The following is a 19,855-nucleotide window of genomic DNA, read 5'->3' as shown; positions in this document are numbered from 1 at the left end:
TAATCATGATAAGCCATGCAGGAAATGTTCTGCTTCATTCAAACAATATTACAAATATAATTAACCCCAGTGTTAACATACAATTAAATACGGTAATAATATTTAATTTTAAGTTTAAAAGTGATCTTAAAAAATTTGAGTTAAAAAAAATTTAACTTATAATTAAATTAATTTAATGTTGTTTTGTGTGTGTGTGTGTGTTTTTTTGTGGAGAACTTTTAGGAAATGACTGACATAAATCTCATTTTCTTGGAAAATAAATGATTGATCTGTGTTTTTTTCTTTTCATTGATTTTTTTTGTTTTTGTAAAATTAGTTCACAAGCAATTAAAAATTTTAATTTTGCTTTCTAACTTAACTTCTAAATGACATCATATATTATAAACAATGCAGAGAAAGTAATACAATCAAAATTTCAACATTGAATATATGATTGTCATCTGGAAAGTAAAGAGCAATACAAGCTGTATCATTTTTAAATTCTGGTGTTGGTGTTGTTGTTTTTTTGTGTTTTTTTTTGTAGCGCAACTAAATGCTGGTGTAGGCGTATTAAATTCTGAATGTAGAACTTCAAATAAACTTGAACAAACTTATTTAAACTAAAACTGAATAGAACTTTAATTTATAACTATATACAGAGTCAACTTGAAAGTAGATGTCTGTAGAAACACTAGTGAAATGGTGATTTAAACAAGAACTGACTCACTAAAAAAAAATATGTCAAAGGTCTCGCAATTGTCCTTTCCTCTCTTCAACTTTCACCCCAGGATTTACTTGAACTACAACAGACCAACACAGGATTTTGTCAGAAATCATTCAGTCTACTCAAGCAAACTATCGCCACCCACCTTTTCTCATGGTTACATAAAAAAAACAACTTCACACACATTCCATGAGATATGGTATTAAAATTTTAATGCATATTCCATGAAATGGTATTAAAACTTTCACATTTCATGACAATAATGGTATTAAAACTTTCATTTTCATGCTGGCCCCCTGGTTGTGCGGTTTGCACGCTGGACTGTCATTTGAATTTATCGATGGACCTGGGTTCAAACCTGCAGGAGATTTGGACTAGCAAGTATACTATCTTTGAAGGAACATCCAAAATATGTAAAACATTTTACTAACATTTTGCACATTCCATGAGATATGGTATTCAAACTTTCACAAACATTCTATGACATATGGTATTCCAGACATAATCTGTAGTTAACTATCTTGAGCACTTTATACCATTCATTCTTGGAACTTTTAACCCTTTTAAATTCAACTTTTACATATGTTTTCAATAGCATTATAACAGTTACTTGTGTACAGTTCACAATGCTGTTTTAACACACTCAATGGGAAAAGTATCTAGAGAAAGGTTTCTATGCTGACTTTAGGCTCTCAGCAAACTGAGAGATCATGAGAGCTCTCCAGCTGTCTCTTTTAACCACTGCCAGCTGCTTTCCTCTGACAGTGTTAAGCTGTATACACATATATACAGCATACTTAGTCATTTCTATTCACTGGCTGAAGTTTTAATTTGACATTTTTTTGTGGTCCTTTTGCTAGAATTTTTTCTAGTTTCTTTTTTTTTTTTTTTTTTTTTTTTTTTTTTAAACAGTCATTTGGTAAACATTTTCTTGTGTGGTCATTTTGCTTGAATTTTTTTCAACAGTTTTCGGAAACAAATTGTCAGACATAAATTTTAAGAAATTAAATGAACTTCATTGTGTCCTATTCTGAATCTCCTGCAGGACAGCGGGAGGTGGCTATGGGTAGGATAACTTAGGATCATTAAAACAAGTCACAAGACAATCCAGCCATTCAGTTAAAGCAGTTTAGTGAGATTGAGATTTCATTTTTAAAAAATTACTTCTATAGTTGAAAAAAAAAAATCAAATACCGGTACCAGTATATTATTGTCTCAAGTAAAAATACCTATCCCATAGTCTGTCAGATCATTAGGGCACCACATGAGATCTGTCAACAATCTCTCTCCATCCATGTCTTTTGATATAGAGCCAGTATCATTGAAATTCCTTGATGTTATCTTCCCATCTCTGTATCTGTCTGTACTTCTTTTCCCTGGAGGAAGGTCTTTTTGAGCCTTGAGAATCTTAGGATATGGCCCTACCCACACAATATATCTATACAAATATATACCACACAAAATCCGTGCCGTTTTGTGCTTCCATCCAGCCCGCCGATACGCCGGCACAAAAATATAGAAAAATTCCCCCGCCCCCCAAAAATGTATCTTTACCTATGTCAGGGCCCACAGTTTTTTTCTAATGGATTACTACCAAAGCATTTGTGCGTTCATGAAATAGGACTATGTAATCTACAAGGAAAAGTGAATGGATCTTGAAGAGCATGAAACCATTGCTAGCCAACATGTTTGTTGTTATAAAGAATGTGTGGCAGTTTTTTTTTTTTAAAAAAAAGACAAGAAAAATAAAAAATAGGCCCTAAAAAGAAATTGCACCATTTTTTGATGTGTTTAGAGAAAATTCAAATTTCCCAATAATTCAATGTGGTAAGTACTAGATCCTCGGGTTTGAAATAAAATAGTTTCAGGTCAATTTCATTAAGTTATTGTATCTTTTCCACTAGTGTTGGAAATTAAAATGGCCCGCAGATTGAATTAGGTTGGGCATAACTGTCTTATTGGTTACTTTTTTAAATATTGATTCATGTCTTGCCTATGTCAATGACCAATTGTGTGAAGTTTCAACTTAGTCCAAGAATGGGAGTGGGAAAAATAATGTAAACACACTTTCTACCAGACAAACAGAGTGAGTTCATAGAAGCTTTGTAACAAACAAAAAAAATCAAGCTCATGTTATTGTGGTATTGTGCCTCAAGTCGCTTTATTTATATTAATTATTATCTCTCACTAAAACAAGCTCACATATAAATCTGAGATATCTTACATTGAAGTGAAAAGTTTTATTCAAGTTTTATCTCTTTCAAACTCCGTCCATAGAAAAAGAAAATATGAATCTGAACAAGAAAAGAATTTGAAATGACAGTGATATATATCTACAATATGTGACTATTGCATGACTACTAGCACTATTAACCGGAGGATGCTTTACGTCATCTGACTGAATGAAAAATTTAATATACAACTTATTCTTTATTATTTTAGTAAGACAAATTCAGAAACCATAGTTCACAGCAGATAAACCTAATAAAAAAAATTGGTCAAGGTTTCAACTGGAAACATCAGTACATTTATTTATAATATTATATTATAAACCGGTATATATATATATATATATATTATTTATAGTTGCGTATTGATTTGTCTCATAAAAAAGGATAATATGTAAACATTAAGCCCAAGTAACACCATTTGTTAATTATAATCTCTTTGGACAGCCAAGTTGATACAAATCATATAATCATTGGCCGCCTTCAGTTATGACACCACTCTGGTCTTTTTCATGTGACTGGAGAGAGACTTTCCCAGCCACATCAAACACAGGTAAAGGTGGCTTTGGTGGTGTAGGAGCCAGTAATTTTTCATTTGACTTGTTTTTCTTCCAAAGCTAATGTCATTGCTTTTTATTTTTTTTTTTAAGCTGTTCATAGCTTTAGCTTTCTTTGTCATCATGTCTCTCCAAATAGTCTTTTCCCAATAGACAGTAGGATGTCCACTGGCAAGATGGAACAATCAAAACTGAGAAACTTGCTCACTCTGGTCTCCCCCCCCCCCCCCCCCCCCCCCCCAAAAGTATATTCACAAACCTCAAAGCGACCAAAGAATTTCCTAAAGTCATTGTACAGGCAACTTGCGACTAGCACAAGAAAAACTGGTTGCACCCACCTCCAAACAGTGACTAAACAAATAAAGTTACACACCTAATAACATATTGGACTTGTGTTTAAAACAGTTATAATATGCCATAGGTTTCCACAATAATGTCATGAAGTGAATTGTGGTTAACAATAATAGTAAATAATACAGTATAATAGTTAACTACATAAAGTAATTCAATATTACAATAATACTTAATACAAACATGTAGTTTTGAAACCACATTTCTGTTAATACATTCATCTTGAAATTGATAATCAGATAGTAATTATTAGCTCAGGTAACTCAACAGAAAGTTTCATTGCATTAAGGAATGCTAGTGGAGTAGGGACTGTAGGTATGGTGCCTACCAGCAAGTACTTAGCAAACCAAGTCAATTGTGGAAAATATGGTTTCCGGTGAAGAAAAAAATTGCTCTACTAACATAGGAGTAGAACCTTTTTCTAAATGCACAATGGCCAAATTCGTTACAAACAACACACAATGATATAAACATATAGAAACAAAAGATAGAGCTTGCCAGAAAACAAAGCCAATTAAAGCCTAAAAAAATAGAGAATAAATGTTAAGATCAAGAAGGCTATGGCACTGATGATGTAAAGGTCATCTGTTTATGTGTCAATGGGTTAACAAGGATTGTAAAATATTTTATGTTTCGGGTGTTTCTTCAGAGTTGAAGATAATTTTCTTCCTAGCCCAAATATCCTGCAGGATGACAGGGTATGCAGTGTGCAGGGTATGAACCCGGGACCATTGAGATGACCAACTGACAGTCCAGCGTGCATACCTTCTTATATTAAAAAATACAGACGCTAATTAAAAAAAGAAGATGATTACATCATGCAATTAATGCACTAAAAAAGATTTATTTTTTTTTCAAAAAAAACCCCAACAACTTTGGTACTGGTACCAATTAGTAGGACAGCTTAGGGATGCCTTAAAATTTCTGAAACAATCTTTTACTGGGTTTTTCAAACCCAAGAATCTCCATTTAAAACTAATGCTAGTCAAGTGTTGATTTTTTTAAATTTTTAGTTTTTACAAAAGTAAAATATACAATACAAAGATAATGAAAAACTGTAGTAATCATTTTGACAATCATAATAATGAAAATATGTACAATATATAAATAAATAAAAAATACATATGCACTATTTGAGTCTAAAAAATACAATGACCTAATAAAAGTTATAAATGTGTCTGCTAGTAAAAAATCAACACACAAAACACACATCTAATGATAGAAACATGTTAAAGTACTGAGATAATCCTAAACATAGAACCATGTTATAGTTTATACATAGAACCATGTTATAGTTTATAAATGAAATATAAAAATATTGATATTTAAAAAAACATTTACTAGGTACCTGCACAATTAAATCAGATTTTAGTTCATTTTGTAATAATGCTGTGCCTTAGGAAAAAATCTTATTTCAAGCTTCGATAACATTTTTGTAACAAAATGACATTTTATTTTCGAATGCTAATTGAAGAAATTAATCTTTCCAAGTAACGGTACTTTTTTACAATATAATGTGGATGGAACCTGGCCAAATATCTTGAAAAAGGCTTTAATGATTTTCCTAGAAATTTTACAGTCGGTGTATATTACTGAGAAAAGAATTACTAGTTTATTGGCCACACTGGGAAACATCAGTTTGACCATTACAATTTTTCAAAGTAAAATAAGAAAAATATATTTAAATTTGGCTAGAAAACGAGAAAAATATAAATGCCGAGTTAATTATAAAGTGTAGTAGATTTATACATCCACATACATACATAACCATCCAGTAAACTAGGATATTTTATTTTCGGGTGGAGAGAGGGGGAATGGAGCAGGATAAAAAGAGTTTGTTTTTTTTTAAATGTAACATTACTTTTTTTTTAAAGTTTTTTTTCTTCTTCTTTTAATGAAAAAAAAATTAGGCACAAATGTTTGATCTGCAAAGTAGAATTTGCATTTAGGACAAACTTTACTTTTAGCATTTTCTGAGATTTAGGCTCATCAATTTTTTATCACAGTTCAATTTTTTTTTTAAAAACGTCATTACATTTTAATTTCATCCACGAATATAAAAAAAAAATCTCACTGCTCAGAAAATATTTCGACAGCTAAGCCTTGAGGTGTTTTATTAAGTGCTTTTTAATTTCTTTTAGATTAGAACACTTTAAATTGCACAGAATGCATTGAAATTTATAGTCGCTTAAATGAAGGGCTTGGTGGTTCTTGAGAGACTTTCTACTCGGAAACACTTCATCACAAATTTGACATTTGTTTTCTGGGTGATAAGTCGGGAATTGACTTTCCGAAAACAAGACCGGAGGTAATAATTTCTGTACTCTTTGATTTGTATTTGTTTTATTATGACACAGCCTCAACTGATGGTGTTTCCACCTACCATAGTAAGTAAAAGCTTTCTGACAAGTTTGACATTTGTAAGATTTTTTACCAGTATGAGCTAATAAGTGTTTTTTCAGACTTGAAGACTGAGCAAATCTTGAGCTACACACATGACAGTGATATGGTTTGTCCCCTGAATGAACTGACAGGTCTCTGTAGAAGCTTGACTCATTAGTAAGCACTTCTTGCTTTATTTGACAACGGAGATCCTTCCCACCCTTATGAAGCTGGCAATGGGCTTGCATGTTATGCTTGGTGGTGTAAGCTTTCAGGCAAATTGGACACTGGAAAGTTGTACCAGTATGGCCTCCCAAGTGATGTTTCAAGCTAGAGGACTGAGTAAATCTTGATGGACACAAGGGACATTGATATGGTTGGTAGCCAGTGTGAACGGACTGGTGACGGGTTAAGTTGCTGGAATTAGTGAATCCTTTCTGGCATATTTGACAAGTGAAAGGTTTCTCACCTGTATGAAGCAGTAGATGGGTTTTCAGAGATCCAGTCTGACGAAATCTTTTCTGGCACAGCTTGCATTTGAAAGGTTTCACACCAGTATGAAGCAGTTGATGGTTTGTCAAAGTTTTACTCCGACTAAATCTTCTCTGGCACACCTCGCATTTAAATGGTTTCTCACTTGCATCAGTAAAAAGATCAGTGGATGTAGTAAAATCTTTTTGGCCTGGTGGATACTTTGACCTTTTCCCTCTACATTCAGTCAATCTGTGTATTTTTTCATCATAAGAACTACTAAAACTTTTCTGGCAAATTTTACATTTGGCTGGTTTTGTACTAGTATGAATCATCTTGGGTTTAGAGAAATTCTTAAGATTTTTTTCACTAAAATGAACTGAATGGTGTCTTATTACATCACTACGACGAGTAAAATTCTTCTGGCATATTTCACAACTGAATCTTTTTGTACCCGTATGAATCATCTTGGGTTTATAGAAATTCTTAAGACTTTTTTCACCAAAATGAACTGACTGGTGTCTTGTTACATCACTACGACGAGTAAAACTCTTCTGGCATATTTCACAACTGAATCTTTTTGTACCAGTATGAATCATCTTGGGTTTATAGAAATTCTTAAGACTTTTTTCACCAAAATGAACTGACTGGTGTCTTGTTACATCACTACGACGAGTAAAACTCTTCTGGCATATTTCACAACTGAATCTTTTTGTACCCGTATGAATCATCTTGGGTTTATAGAAATTCTTAAGACTTTTTTCACCAAAATGAACTGACTGGTGTCTTGTTACATCAAAACGACGAGTAAAACTCTTTTGGCATATTTCACAACTGAATCTTTTTGTACCTGTATAAATCATCTTGGGTTTATTAACATTTGGAGAGGCATCCAAAACTTGGTTTACCGGTATCTGACATTTGTCATGTTTTGCAACATCATGAATATTCAGCAGATGGGTGTAGAGATGTGATATACTTCTAAAATGTTTTGTACAAATGGGACATTTACATTTTTTGTTACCAGTACCAGCAGGAGCCAACATCAGAGTTTTAGAAACTAAAGACTTATTTCTTCCAGTCTGACATTCTTGACTTTTGGATGTTTTTTGAGTATTGCCTACCAACTTGTGAGATTTTAACTTTGAAGAGGTTGAAAAAGAAATTCTGCAAGTTTTAGATTTATACGTTTTTTGATGAATACCATGAATCAAATGATGACGTTTTAATGTTGAAGACTGATTAAAACTTTTTGAGCAGACTTTACACTTGTATGGTCTTTCACCAGAGTGAATAAGCAAGTGCCTTTTTAAACGGGATAAGGAAATGAAATGTTTCTGGCACAAGGCACACTTGAGTGTTATTTCATGTTTCCATTGAGATTTTTCGAGAATGGCTAACTTCCTACATTTCTTTCGACCTGTTTGTTTTCTAGTTACTTTTTCTTCAGAATGAACTAGCTTGTGTTTGTTTAATTGTGATAAAGTGGTAAAATGTTCTTGACACAATGGACATTTGAATTGCCTTAAGCCAGTATGCAATAAGCTGAGGGTTTTCAAATTTGAGACAGAAGAGAATTTTTTCTGGCTAGTTGAACGTATTGGCTTTTTAGATGATTTACCGAGTCCGAGATGTCTGAATATTTTTTCCTGCTGTGTAGGGTTTTCTACTAGTTGGTCTTGGATTAACTTTGAAGAGGTAGAAGAAGAAATTCGTCGAGTTTTAGATTTATAAGTTTTTTGATAAATACCATGAATCAACTGATGACTTTTTAACGTTGAAGACTGATTAAAACTTTTTGAGCAGACTTTACACTTGTATGGTCTTTCACCAGAGTGAATAAGCATGTGCCTTTTTAAACGGGATAAGGTAACGAAATGTTTCTGGCACAGGTCGCACTTGTATGTTTTTTTATGTTTCCATTGGGATTTTTTGAGAATCACTAACTTCCTACGTTTCTTTTGACCTGTTTGTTTTCTAGTTACTTTTTCTTCAGAATGAAGTAGCTTGTGTTTGTTTAATTGTGATAAAGTGGTAAAATGTTCTTGACACAATGGACATTTGAATTGCCTTAAGCCAGTATGTGATAAGCTGCGGGTTTTCAAATTTGAGACGGAGGAGAAATTTTTCAGGTTAGTTGAGCATATTGGCATTTTAGATGATTTACTGAGTCCGAGATGGTTGATTATTTTTTCCTGCTGCGCATGGTTTTCTTCTTGTTGGTCTTGGATTGACTTGATCATTCTATGGGGCATTAATTTTAACTCAGGCTTGGGGAGTATTTTCTGAAAAGAAAGAAAGAAATCTTCCTAAAAGTCTATAAAAGCTAAACACTAAAGGAGCAAAACAATCATCCAGCAATTTTGGTTTATAAATTCAAGATGTTACTTCAGAGGATTATAAGACTATTATGTGCTAACCTAAGCCCTTGCAAGACAGCAGGGGGTGACAGTGTGCAGGGCTCTAATTCTAGACCAGTGTGGTGAGTCTGAAGCTCCTATCACACAACCATGCAGTTTGGTATACTGTCAAGATATGTATCCATTTCACTTTGTTGTATAATTATTTCAGTTGCTTTGGGCCGTTTTTATATGTGTAGAATGTTTTTGGATGCTCCTTCAAGTTGAAGATAATCTACATCCTGACCCAAACCTTCGCTAAATGTCAGCGGGCAGGGTATGAACCCGAGACCATCAAGAAGACCCATCGACAGTCTAGTTTGAATACCCCATCCTCTAGCAGCCATTCATCTTTATTCATATTAGGCATACAGGAAAAGTGTTTCAATAAAAACTGCAATGGTTTATTTTAGTACCAGTAAGTGAACAAATACAGTTAAGTTATTAAAAAAACAACAATTCAAGACTGCAATTTGATTAGAAAGACGAATGGCTGCTAGAGGATGGGGATGGGGTATGCAAACTAGACTGTCGATGGGTCTTCTTGATGGTCTCGGGTTCATACCCTGCCCGCTGACATTTAAATAAGGAAGGGCTCTGAAATCATGACATTTTTGGAGGCACTGGAAAACATGATATTGTAAAGGTGTGGTTGGGATGGTTCTGAGCACACAACATTGTGGAGGTGAGAATGGGAGGGCTCTGGACACATGACATTTGTCTGAACAAATGTTAATTACAGTGATGTAATATTTCATTTCTAATTTACTTTTAATCTGTTAGACCACTAAACCTATTCTTTAGCACTTGTCTAGCACAGGAAAGTGTCAGAATATAACCAGAATTTTCAACAAACAAGATTTTCTATTTAAAGAATTTGAGCTTGAAGATTGTGACAATGCCCTTTTGTTTTGACCCAAGAAAATAGCAACATAGCAATCAACAGGGACCAAAACCCTTGGAATTGAACAAAGATGAGTGTTCAGTTTTAGTCCGCTCTGTTGAATCACTAGTCTGCATACAATTAATACAAAGAAAAATGTATAAATCCATCGGTTGGAGTGTACGGTATTTCTGGTGTGTGCATGAATGGGAGAAGGAAAGGGTAAAGGGATCCAGTCTTTGACCCCTAACTCAGTACATCTGCCAAGATGAATCCCAGGAAGCCAATATAACATACCATACACTACGCAGACACACAATGCAAGTAGAAACCTATCCATAGCATTTTGTTGAAGGATTGGTGAATGATACCACAGGTGATTGACATTTTAAGTTCAGTGTAGGTAAAAAAGGATTTAGATCTATAAAGCACTAGAAAAGTTTCAGTTTTATTGCAATTATCAGAAACCAAGTAAGACCAACTTCAAACACCAATTTTTGTTTCAGTATATAGAAGGAAAAAAAAAATTCAATTTATGTGGATTTGAATTATCTGGATATGACTGTATGAGATCACCTGATTTGCATTTCTAATTTTTAAATGTTATGCAAGAAAAATCCCACATCTTATTACCTAAACATCATTCTTTGGGCCACCATTCAACGGTAATTGCTTACCTGAAGTTTATTATTATCTTGATAGGAGCTTATGTTATTATTGCCTAAAAGCTGTGTAAATAGAAACAAAGAAAGATTAGACATTTTGTGTTATTGTCGTGTGTCTCGAAGTGCAGTGAAGGTCCATAAAGATGGGCCTCGTGCACATTATGTAAGACTATGAATTGAAAGCTCAAGATAAATAATCAGAAGACATTCAAAGAAAAAAAATCAATTAAATTAGGAATTAACTGTTTGGTATAAGTTTATACTGAAAAAAAGTAAGTAATTCTTATATGCTATTAATCAACTTACAAGGTAATTTAAAATACCGGTACTGACTAATCATTTCTTACCTGAGTCTGATTCCCAGCCAAAAGATAATAGGTAGAATTATTGTAAATGTTTCCAGAAGGCTAAGTAGATAGATAGAACGGATAAAATCATTTTATAGTGACAGAGTGAAAAAAGAATAAAAATAAAATATAGCAGTTACTTAACTCTTTTCTCTGTTATCGTCCATGTTTCGAAAGAATTATTCATTTTACTCATTTGCATTTCACTCCCCTGTTATGGTTCAGCTTTAACATTTTCGTCTGTCATCAGACAATGTTTTATTTGGCATTAAATTCAAGGGAAATGCATGCTCTTCTTTATATAAAACAACGTAAAGTTTATAAAATGAAACATTAATTAAATTTAATGAGGTCAAATCAACTATGGTATCATCAATTAGGAGAGAAAGAGGTAATCCAAAGCTGGTTCAGTATTTCCATCTTTCTCAGTTTCTTCTTTCTAGTGGTGATATAAGAAAAATGGCTAAGTGATATATGACTAAGTAATATAAGAAAAATGACCAAGTGATATAAGAAAAATGACTAAGTAATATAAGAAAAATGACCAAGTGATATAAGAAAAATGACCAAGTGATATAAGAAAAATGACCAAGTGATATAAGAAAAATGACTAAGTGATATCTAAAAACTCCAGTTAATTTGGCGACTAAACAAAATTTCATGTTACATTCTCCATCTAATACATTGATAGAAACCATGGGGTAGATAGAAAGTGTGCACATAGTCAGATAGACAGAAAGTGTGCACAGAGTGAGATAGACAGAAAGTGTGCACAAAGTGAGATAGACAGAAAGTGTGCACAAAGTGAGATAGACAGAAAGTGTGCACATAGTGAGATAGACAGAAAGTGTGCACATAGTGAGATAGACAGAAAGTGTGCACATAGTGAGATAGACAGAAAGTGTGCACATAGTCAGATAGACAGAAAGTGTGCACAGAGTGAGATAGAAAGTGTGCACAGAGTGAGATAGACAGAAAGTGTGCACAAAGTGAGATAGACAGAAAGTGTGCACAGAGTGAGATAGACAGAAAGTGTGCACAGAGTGAGATAGACAGAAAGTGTGCACATAGTGAGATAGACAGAAAGTGTGCACAGAGTGAGATAGACAGAAAGTGTGCACATAGTGAGATAGACAGAAAGTGTGCACAGAGTGAGATAGACAGAAAGTGTGCACAGAGTGAGATAGACAGAAAGTGTGCACAGAGTGAGATAGACAGAAAGTGTGCACATAGTGAGATAGACAGAAAGTGTGCACAGAGTGAGATAGACAGAAAGTGTGCACAGAGTGAGATAGACAGAAAGTGTGCACATAGTGAGATAGACAGAAAGTGTGCAGAGTGAGATAGACAGAAAGTGTGCACAGAGTGAGATAGACAGAAAGTGTGCACATAGTGAGATAGACAGAAAGTGTGCACATAGTGAGATAGACAGAAAGTGTGCACAAAGTGAGATAGACAGAAAGTGTGCACAAAGTGAGATAGACAGAAAGTGTGCACAAAGTGAGATAGACAGAAAGTGTGCACAAAGTGAGATAGACAGAAAGTGTGCACAAAGTGAGATAGACAGAAAGTGTGCACAAAGTGAGATAGACAGAAAGTGTGCACAAAGTGAGATAGACAGAAAGTGTGCACAAAGTGAGATAGACAGAAAGTGTGCACAGAGTGAGATAGACAGAAAGTGTGCACATAGTGAGATAGACAGAAAGTGTGCACAAAGTGAGATAGACAGAAAGTGTGCACAAAGTGAGATAGACAGAAAGTGTGCACAAAGTGAGATAGACAGAAAGTGTGCACATAGTGAGATAGACAGAAAGTGTGCACAGAGTGAGATAGACAGAAAGTGTGCACAAAGTGAGATAGACAGAAAGTGTGCACAAAGTGAGATAGACAGAAAGTGTGCACATAGTGAGATAGACAGAAAGTGTGCACAAAGTGAGATAGACAGAAAGTGTGCACAGAGTGAGATAGACAGAAAGTGTGCACATAGTGAGATAGACAGAAAGTGTGCACATAGTGAGATAGACAGAAAGTGTGCACATAGTGAGATAGACAGAAAGTGTGCACAGAGTGAGATAGACAGAAAGTGTGCACATAGTGAGATAGACAGAAAGTGTGCACAGAGTGAGATAGACAGAAAGTGTGCACATAGTGAGATAGACAGAAAGTGTGCACAGAGTGAGATAGACAGAAAGTGTGCACATAGTGAGATAGACAGAAAGTGTGCACAGAGTGAGATAGACAGAAAGTGTGCACAGAGTGAGATAGACAGAAAGTGTGCACAAAGTGAGATAGACAGAAAGTGTGCACATAGTGAGATAGACAGAAAGTGTGCACATAGTGAGATAGACAGAAAGTGTGCACAAAGTGAGATAGACAGAAAGTGTGCACAAAGTGAGATAGACAGAAAGTGTGCACAAAGTGAGATAGACAGAAAGTGTGCACAAAGTGAGATAGACAGAAAGTCTGCACAAAGTGAGATAGACAGAAAGTGTGCACAAAGTGAGATAGACAGAAAGTGTGCACAAAGTGAGATAGACAGAAAGTGTGCACAAAGTGAGATAGACAGAAAGTGTGCACAAAGTGAGATAGACAGAAAGTGTGCACAAAGTGAGATAGACAGAAAGTGTGCACATAGTGAGATAGACAGAAAGTGTGCACAAAGTGAGATAGAAAGTCTGCACATACTAGGCTAAATTGCTAGTCTGCACAATAGGTTCTATTCAAGGCAAAGGACAGATTCATGCAAGTCTGCACAATAGGTTCTATTCAAGGCAAAGGACAGATTCTTGCAAGTCTACACAATAGGTTCTATTCAAGGCAAAGGACAGATTCTTGCAAGTCTGCACAATAGGTTCTATTCAAGGCAAAGGACAGATTCTTGCAAGTCTGCACAATAGGTTCTATTCAAGGCAAAAGACAGATGGGAATGTAAAAAGACAGTTGATAAATCTTGTGTGGTGCCCATACGATCCAACAGACTACGGGACAGGTGAAGGTGATAGCCCTTCAACAGTCAGAAAATCAGGGGACCACTGTATATGGTTTCTTAAATTTGTTTTCAAATTTGGGTAATGATTGCAGACTAATTATATCTTACCTGGTACTGACTTACAAGGGCTTGATTACAATTTTGATGAATGCTATTGATCCCTGAAGACGGTGTTGTCATCACTAGGAATGGCTGTGAAATAAGGCTGAATATTAATCAAAAGCGGTAACAGCATAAAATAGTAATTGTCTCTGTTAACTCTTTGACCCTGTACTGTCGCTCCCATAGTTGATTCTACGCAGCTATAAAGCTCTGATCAACGCTGGCAACGCCTGTGTTTTAAAATTTATCTTTTTTGTTGTTTATTTCCTCCAGTATATGCTTTTAATTGCTAAAACATTATCTTGAATAGTTTCCCTTTGCTAAACATCCGGAATTTCTTTCAATGTGTTTTTACAGTGAAAGATTTTTTGGGTACTGATTTACTCTTTGAAAGAGTGGATTCTTTAAAAGGTTCTATTTTCTTTAAATTTATGTTCAGGATGATGGTGATAGGGGCTAATGAGCTCAGAGTATTCATTTTATGTGTTTTTAAATGGTTTTCATAAAAAGTTATATGGAAATGTGAAAAAAAAACTTTTGTTTCTACTTTGGATCATAATAATATTTCCTAGATCTAATACAGACCCAGAGCTGTAGACTTGGTCATTTTTCATTTTTCCAATAGTAGTGACATGGATAAAGATTCCATTTTCTGTTTTTAAGATGTTTTGCTCATAAAGTTTTGTGACAATATGAATGTATATGACAGAAAAAAATATTTTCCATATGGATCATACAATTTTTCTAAGATCAGGTCTAGATTCTGCAGGCTTTTTCGTAGTCAGTAAGATATTATTTTTAAATTTCAAACATTAATATTAAATTTTTTTTTTGTTTTATAAAAATTGCTTTGTGCTATATAAAAAATGGCATGATATTCCTTTTTAATTCTATACTAAATACCCGGTGTATCATTTTATAATAAAAAAAAAAAAAGTTACAGAAGTTTAATCGAAGCATTATTTTTCACTTTGAAAGGAGCAAAAACATTAATTCCCTCCAAGTGTGGAAAATAATTCCGGAGTCAAAGAGTTAAATTGTTGAGAGGGTAATTTTGTTTTTCAAATTTTTGAAAGATTTTATTAAATTATCTCTTTAAAAAAAAAACAAACAAAAAAAAAAAACCTGTTAATTTTATCTTACCTGATTCTCTAAATTTAAAAGATAGCTTTGTCCATTAGTATTGTTTGTGATCTGTGCAGTAAAAATGATAAAGTTTTATTGTACATTCATAGTGATTCAAAACTGGTTGAGTGTAATGTGAAAATATTTTTAGAACAAAACACAATATGAATACATTTGAGCAAAATCATTTAAATAAGGAAAGTAGTGAATTCATCAGGTGGGGGAACAAATTGGAAGCAAAACAAATTAAGACATTCGTTTAGGAATAGAAATGTATTGAGCATCAAGTTGTTGCTATTTCAAGATAAAAATTTAAAAAAAATATTATTTAATATGTATGAGGAAATAGTAAAATCCTAAAAAAATAAGTTTTTGTTATTGTTAGATGGGGTACTTTTTATTTTGCTAATTTTCACAAGTTTATACAAAAATAACTTTGAAAGAAGAATGCAATATATTTTATAAACAATTGCGGTACAGAATGTTACCTGAGGCTGATTTTGAATGTTTGAGACATAGGTTTGACCATTATAAATGTTATTTGCAACCTGCATGAAACACAATGAGAAACTTTAATCTTACATCCTTACTGTCTTAAATCTGGTCATTAGTGCAATGTAAAAATGTCATGTCTAAGTTAAGACAAGACACAATAACATAATGTTTTTGTGTGGAATCGTAAGCCTAGTGGTAAACTTATCATGACAAGTCACTAAAGAGAGACTCAAGGAAGATAGATGAAAGCAAAGCAAAGAAGGATATTTGTTTAGGAATTAATTATAATCTCAATATATATCAGCATACAATTTAAACTATTACTCTTTAAAATAGTTACTCAAAAATAGCTTTTTGCAAAATACTTTTTAGCGAGCTCTCCAAAAACGCATTACCATAGAAAGACTGATCAGTGACCTTTTAGTCTTACATTTTGACAAAATAATGGAGAAACATTTAACCTTTAGAGAACCACTGTTCAAACCAAGAAGCCTAAAGTAAAGCATTAACAAGACACTAACCATAGGAAATACAGACCCTACTAAGTAGAGAAACAAACATTCCCAATAAACTGGATAGTACTGAAATTTCAGCCTTATGGGCTAATGACAGATTGCTTTGGTTAAAAAAGAATTGAATGTAACCATCCATGCTAGATATGTCAATTGGTATCATGACCATGTACTAGAACATCTACATTCATAACACTTGGTATCATGACCATGTACTAGAACATCTACATTCATAACACTTGGTATCATGACCATGTACTAGAACATCTACATTCATAACACTTGGTATCATGACCATGTACTAGAACATCTACATTCATAACACTTGGTATCATGACCATGTACTAGAACATCTACATTCATAACACTTGGTATCATGACCATGTACTAGAACATCTACATTCATAACACTTGGTATCATGACCATGTACTAGAACATCTACATTCATAACACTTGGTATCATGACCATGTACTAGAACATCTACATTCATAACACTTGGTATCATGACCATGTACTAGAACATCTACATTCATAACACTTGGTATCATGACCATGTACTAGAACATCTACATTCATAACACTTGGTATCATGACCATGTACCAGAACATCTACATTCATAACACTTGGTATCATGACCATGTACCAGAACATCTACATTCATAACACTTGGTATCATGACCATGTACTAGAACATCTACATTCATAACACTTGGTATCATGACCATGTACTAGAACATCTACATTCATAACACTTGGTATCATGACCATGTACTAGAATATCTACATTCATAACACTTGGTATCATGACCATGTACTAGAATATCTACATTCATAACACTTGGTATCATGACCATGTACCAGAACATCTACATTCATAACACTTGGTATCATGACCATGTACCAGAACATCTACATTCATAACACTTGGTATTATGACCATGTACTAGAACATCTACATTCATAACACTTGGTATCATGACCATGTACTAGAACATCTACATTCATAACACTTGGTATCATGACCATGTACTAGAATATCTACATTCATAACACTTGGTATCATGACCATGTACCAGAACATCTACATTCATAACACTTGGTATCATGACCATGTACTAGAATATCTACATTCATAACACTTGGTATCATGACCATGTACTAGAATATCTACATTCATAACACTTGGTATCATGACCATGTACCAGAATATCTACATTCATAACACTTGGTATCATGACCATGTACCAGAACATCTACATTCATAACACTTGGTATCATGACCATGTACTAGAACATCTACATTCATAACACTTGGTATCATGACCATGTACTAGAACATCTACATTCATAACACTTGGTATCATGACCATGTACTAGAATATCTACATTCATAACACTTGGAATCATGACCATGTACTAGAATATCTACATTCATAACACTTGGTATCATGACCATGTACCAGAACATCTACATTCATAACACTTGGTATCATGACCATGTACTAGAACATCTACATTCATAACACTTGGTATCATGACCATGTACTAGAACATCTACATTCATAACACTTGGTATCATGACCATGTACCAGAACATTTACATTCATAACACATCTCTGCATTTCCTTGAGGATATTTATTTTATCTTTCTTGTTGGGGTTGCAGCTAATTAAGATCCCAAAAAGTTAAAGGTTGAATTGACTTTTAATTTTTTAAAAATGGTTTATTATGTGTGGTTATTAAGAGTTATATTTGTATCTATCTTTTAGTTAATTTATTCAGACACTAGATTTTTTAAATACACATTTCAGGCATACCTGGTGTTGGTTTCCACTAATGAGATTAGATGTATCGATACCTTCATTTTGTAAAGGCTGTGTAGACAAAGTTATCTCATCACTAACTTCATTGCTTGAAAGCTGCATTGACTTGATTTCTTGAATCTCTTCTTCACTAACTTCATTGTTGAAAGGGTGAGTCGAGAAAATGATTTCTTCCCCATCTTCAGTGTTGGAAGGCAGCATATACAAAGTGATTTGTTCTTCACTATCTTCAGTGTTTAATGGCTGCAGAGCCAAACTTATTTCTTCTGTTTCACTATCTTCTATTTTTACATTTCCAAGTTCGTGAGTAAAGTTATTGGCTGCCATTGCAATCTATTTGTAGGCTTGAACTTGAAAATGATTATTTATGATTTCCTTCAACAATTGTTAGTTCAGCAATTACTCACTGAGTCTATATTAATGTTTATAAAACTGATACAAATAGGATTTACTTCTAGTTCTGCATTGCTAGTACCAAGTCCAGTGGTATGCCTTCAGGTGTCCCAAGTAATAAGTTTGTGTTGTGTCTGACATCTTTAAATACAGATTTGTGTATCTTTGTCATCTCTATAAAACTAAAAAAAAATAAAAAAAATACATGTTATGTATATTATATGAAAATAATTTTTTAGACCAGTAGCATAAGAAGTTATAAACATTTTATATACTGGTATATATATATTCTATATTTCTATATTATATATATATGTAAGTCATATAAAAGTTAACTATGACTAGATCTAGTTCTATTAACTTCTAATCATTCTAGACATCTACAGAAGATCTACTAGATTAAATATTATTCTATACTCTACTTCTTAGGACTTCTAGATTCTAGATCTAGAAAAAGATTAGAAATTAGAATCTAGACTAGATGTAGACTCTTCTACACTTCTAGACCACTAGAGTCAGTTATAAGTCAGTAGAGTAGTAACTCTACTAGTTCTAGATCTAGATGAGTAGTCTAGTCTAGTTTCTAGACGTCTATATCTCTAGATATCTAGACATTAGCAATGCTTTTTTTGTAAAAAAAAAAAATAGGTGCCAGTACTCAGTGATTAGGTGCCGGTACTCAGTAGTTGATTGCCTAACTTTTAAATACTAAAAATTAATAATATATATTATATACATTAAAATACAAAAAAAAGCCCTGATTACAAGTATTATAATTATAATCTAGATTATTCTAGATCTAGATCAAGTACTGTTACTGTAGTCTAGATCTAGTCTACGATAAAATATAGATTGTCTTTATAATTTCTATATTATAGTGTACACTGTAATAATTGTAAATTCACTGTAAATCTTAGTCTTAATCTAGATTTAGAATCTAGCACTACTAGCTAGATCTACTATCATCTACAGTAAGTAACTAAATCTAGATCTAGCTTAGGATTAGTGACAATTATTGAATTACTGAATTGTCTGATCAGACCGTCACCTCCTTGAGTCCTTCACTTTCAGACTTTCACTCCTTGCTTGGCTTGGTTTTTAAGTCAAGACAGTCAAGACTCAAGTTAGTCACTCATAGTCACTCATAGTGTAGTCTGTCATAGTAATTAGATCTAGTTCTAGATCTAGTAGTAGTTCAACAGTTCTACTAGTTGAACTACTATTTCTACTTCTAGAACTAGATTCTACTAGACTAGATCTAGAATCTAGATCTAAAATTAATTATAAGATAGATCTAGATCTACATAACATAATGATAATCAATGATAATCTAAATCTAACACTCAATCACAATGTAAAAAAATTACAAATGGTGGGAACACAGTCACAGACCTATATAGAATATAGACTATATATATTTTATTTTT

The 19,855-nt window shown here is 33.5% G+C and overlaps 1 protein-coding gene across 1 annotated transcript; it reads right to left on the bottom strand.

Annotated features, from left to right (window-relative positions):
- Nucleotides 1-3,726: 3,726 nt before the first annotated feature.
- Nucleotides 3,727-19,548, bottom strand: LOC106074139 (zinc finger protein 107-like). Its single transcript, XM_056014225.1, has 8 exons — nt 19,453-19,548; nt 18,030-18,610; nt 15,691-15,750; nt 15,221-15,271; nt 14,084-14,167; nt 10,987-11,046; nt 10,652-10,702; nt 3,727-8,977 (listed from the first exon to the last, which is right to left on the bottom strand). Exons 2-8 carry the CDS (start codon nt 18,360-18,362, stop codon nt 5,936-5,938), a joined length of 3,681 nt encoding a protein of 1,226 aa, XP_055870200.1. The 5' UTR covers nt 18,363-18,610; nt 19,453-19,548; the 3' UTR covers nt 3,727-5,935.
- Between the last annotated feature and the right edge of the window lie 307 nt (nt 19,549-19,855).

This window comes from Biomphalaria glabrata, chromosome 16 (genome assembly GCF_947242115.1).
Source record: "Biomphalaria glabrata chromosome 16, xgBioGlab47.1, whole genome shotgun sequence".
In the NCBI taxonomy this organism is placed as follows: Eukaryota; Metazoa; Mollusca; class Gastropoda; family Planorbidae; genus Biomphalaria; species Biomphalaria glabrata.
Note: the sequence above shows the minus strand (reverse complement) of the source record. Positions and strands in the feature narration are given on the sequence as shown.

What these genes read in the sequence shown, in the direction of transcription:
- LOC106074139 (XM_056014225.1), bottom strand. Translation starts at nt 18,362, where the DNA reads ATGGCAGCCAATAACTTTACTCACGAACTTGGAAATGTAAAAATAGAA. An exon ending in ACATTCAAAATCAGCCTCAG is followed by an intron (nt 15,272 to 15,690) that starts GTAACATTCTGT and finishes TTTACTGCACAG; the next exon opens with ATCACAAACAATACTAATGG. An exon ending in TTTTAAATTTAGAGAATCAG is followed by an intron (nt 14,168 to 15,220) that starts GTAAGATAAAAT and finishes CTTATTTCACAG; the next exon opens with CCATTCCTAGTGATGACAAC.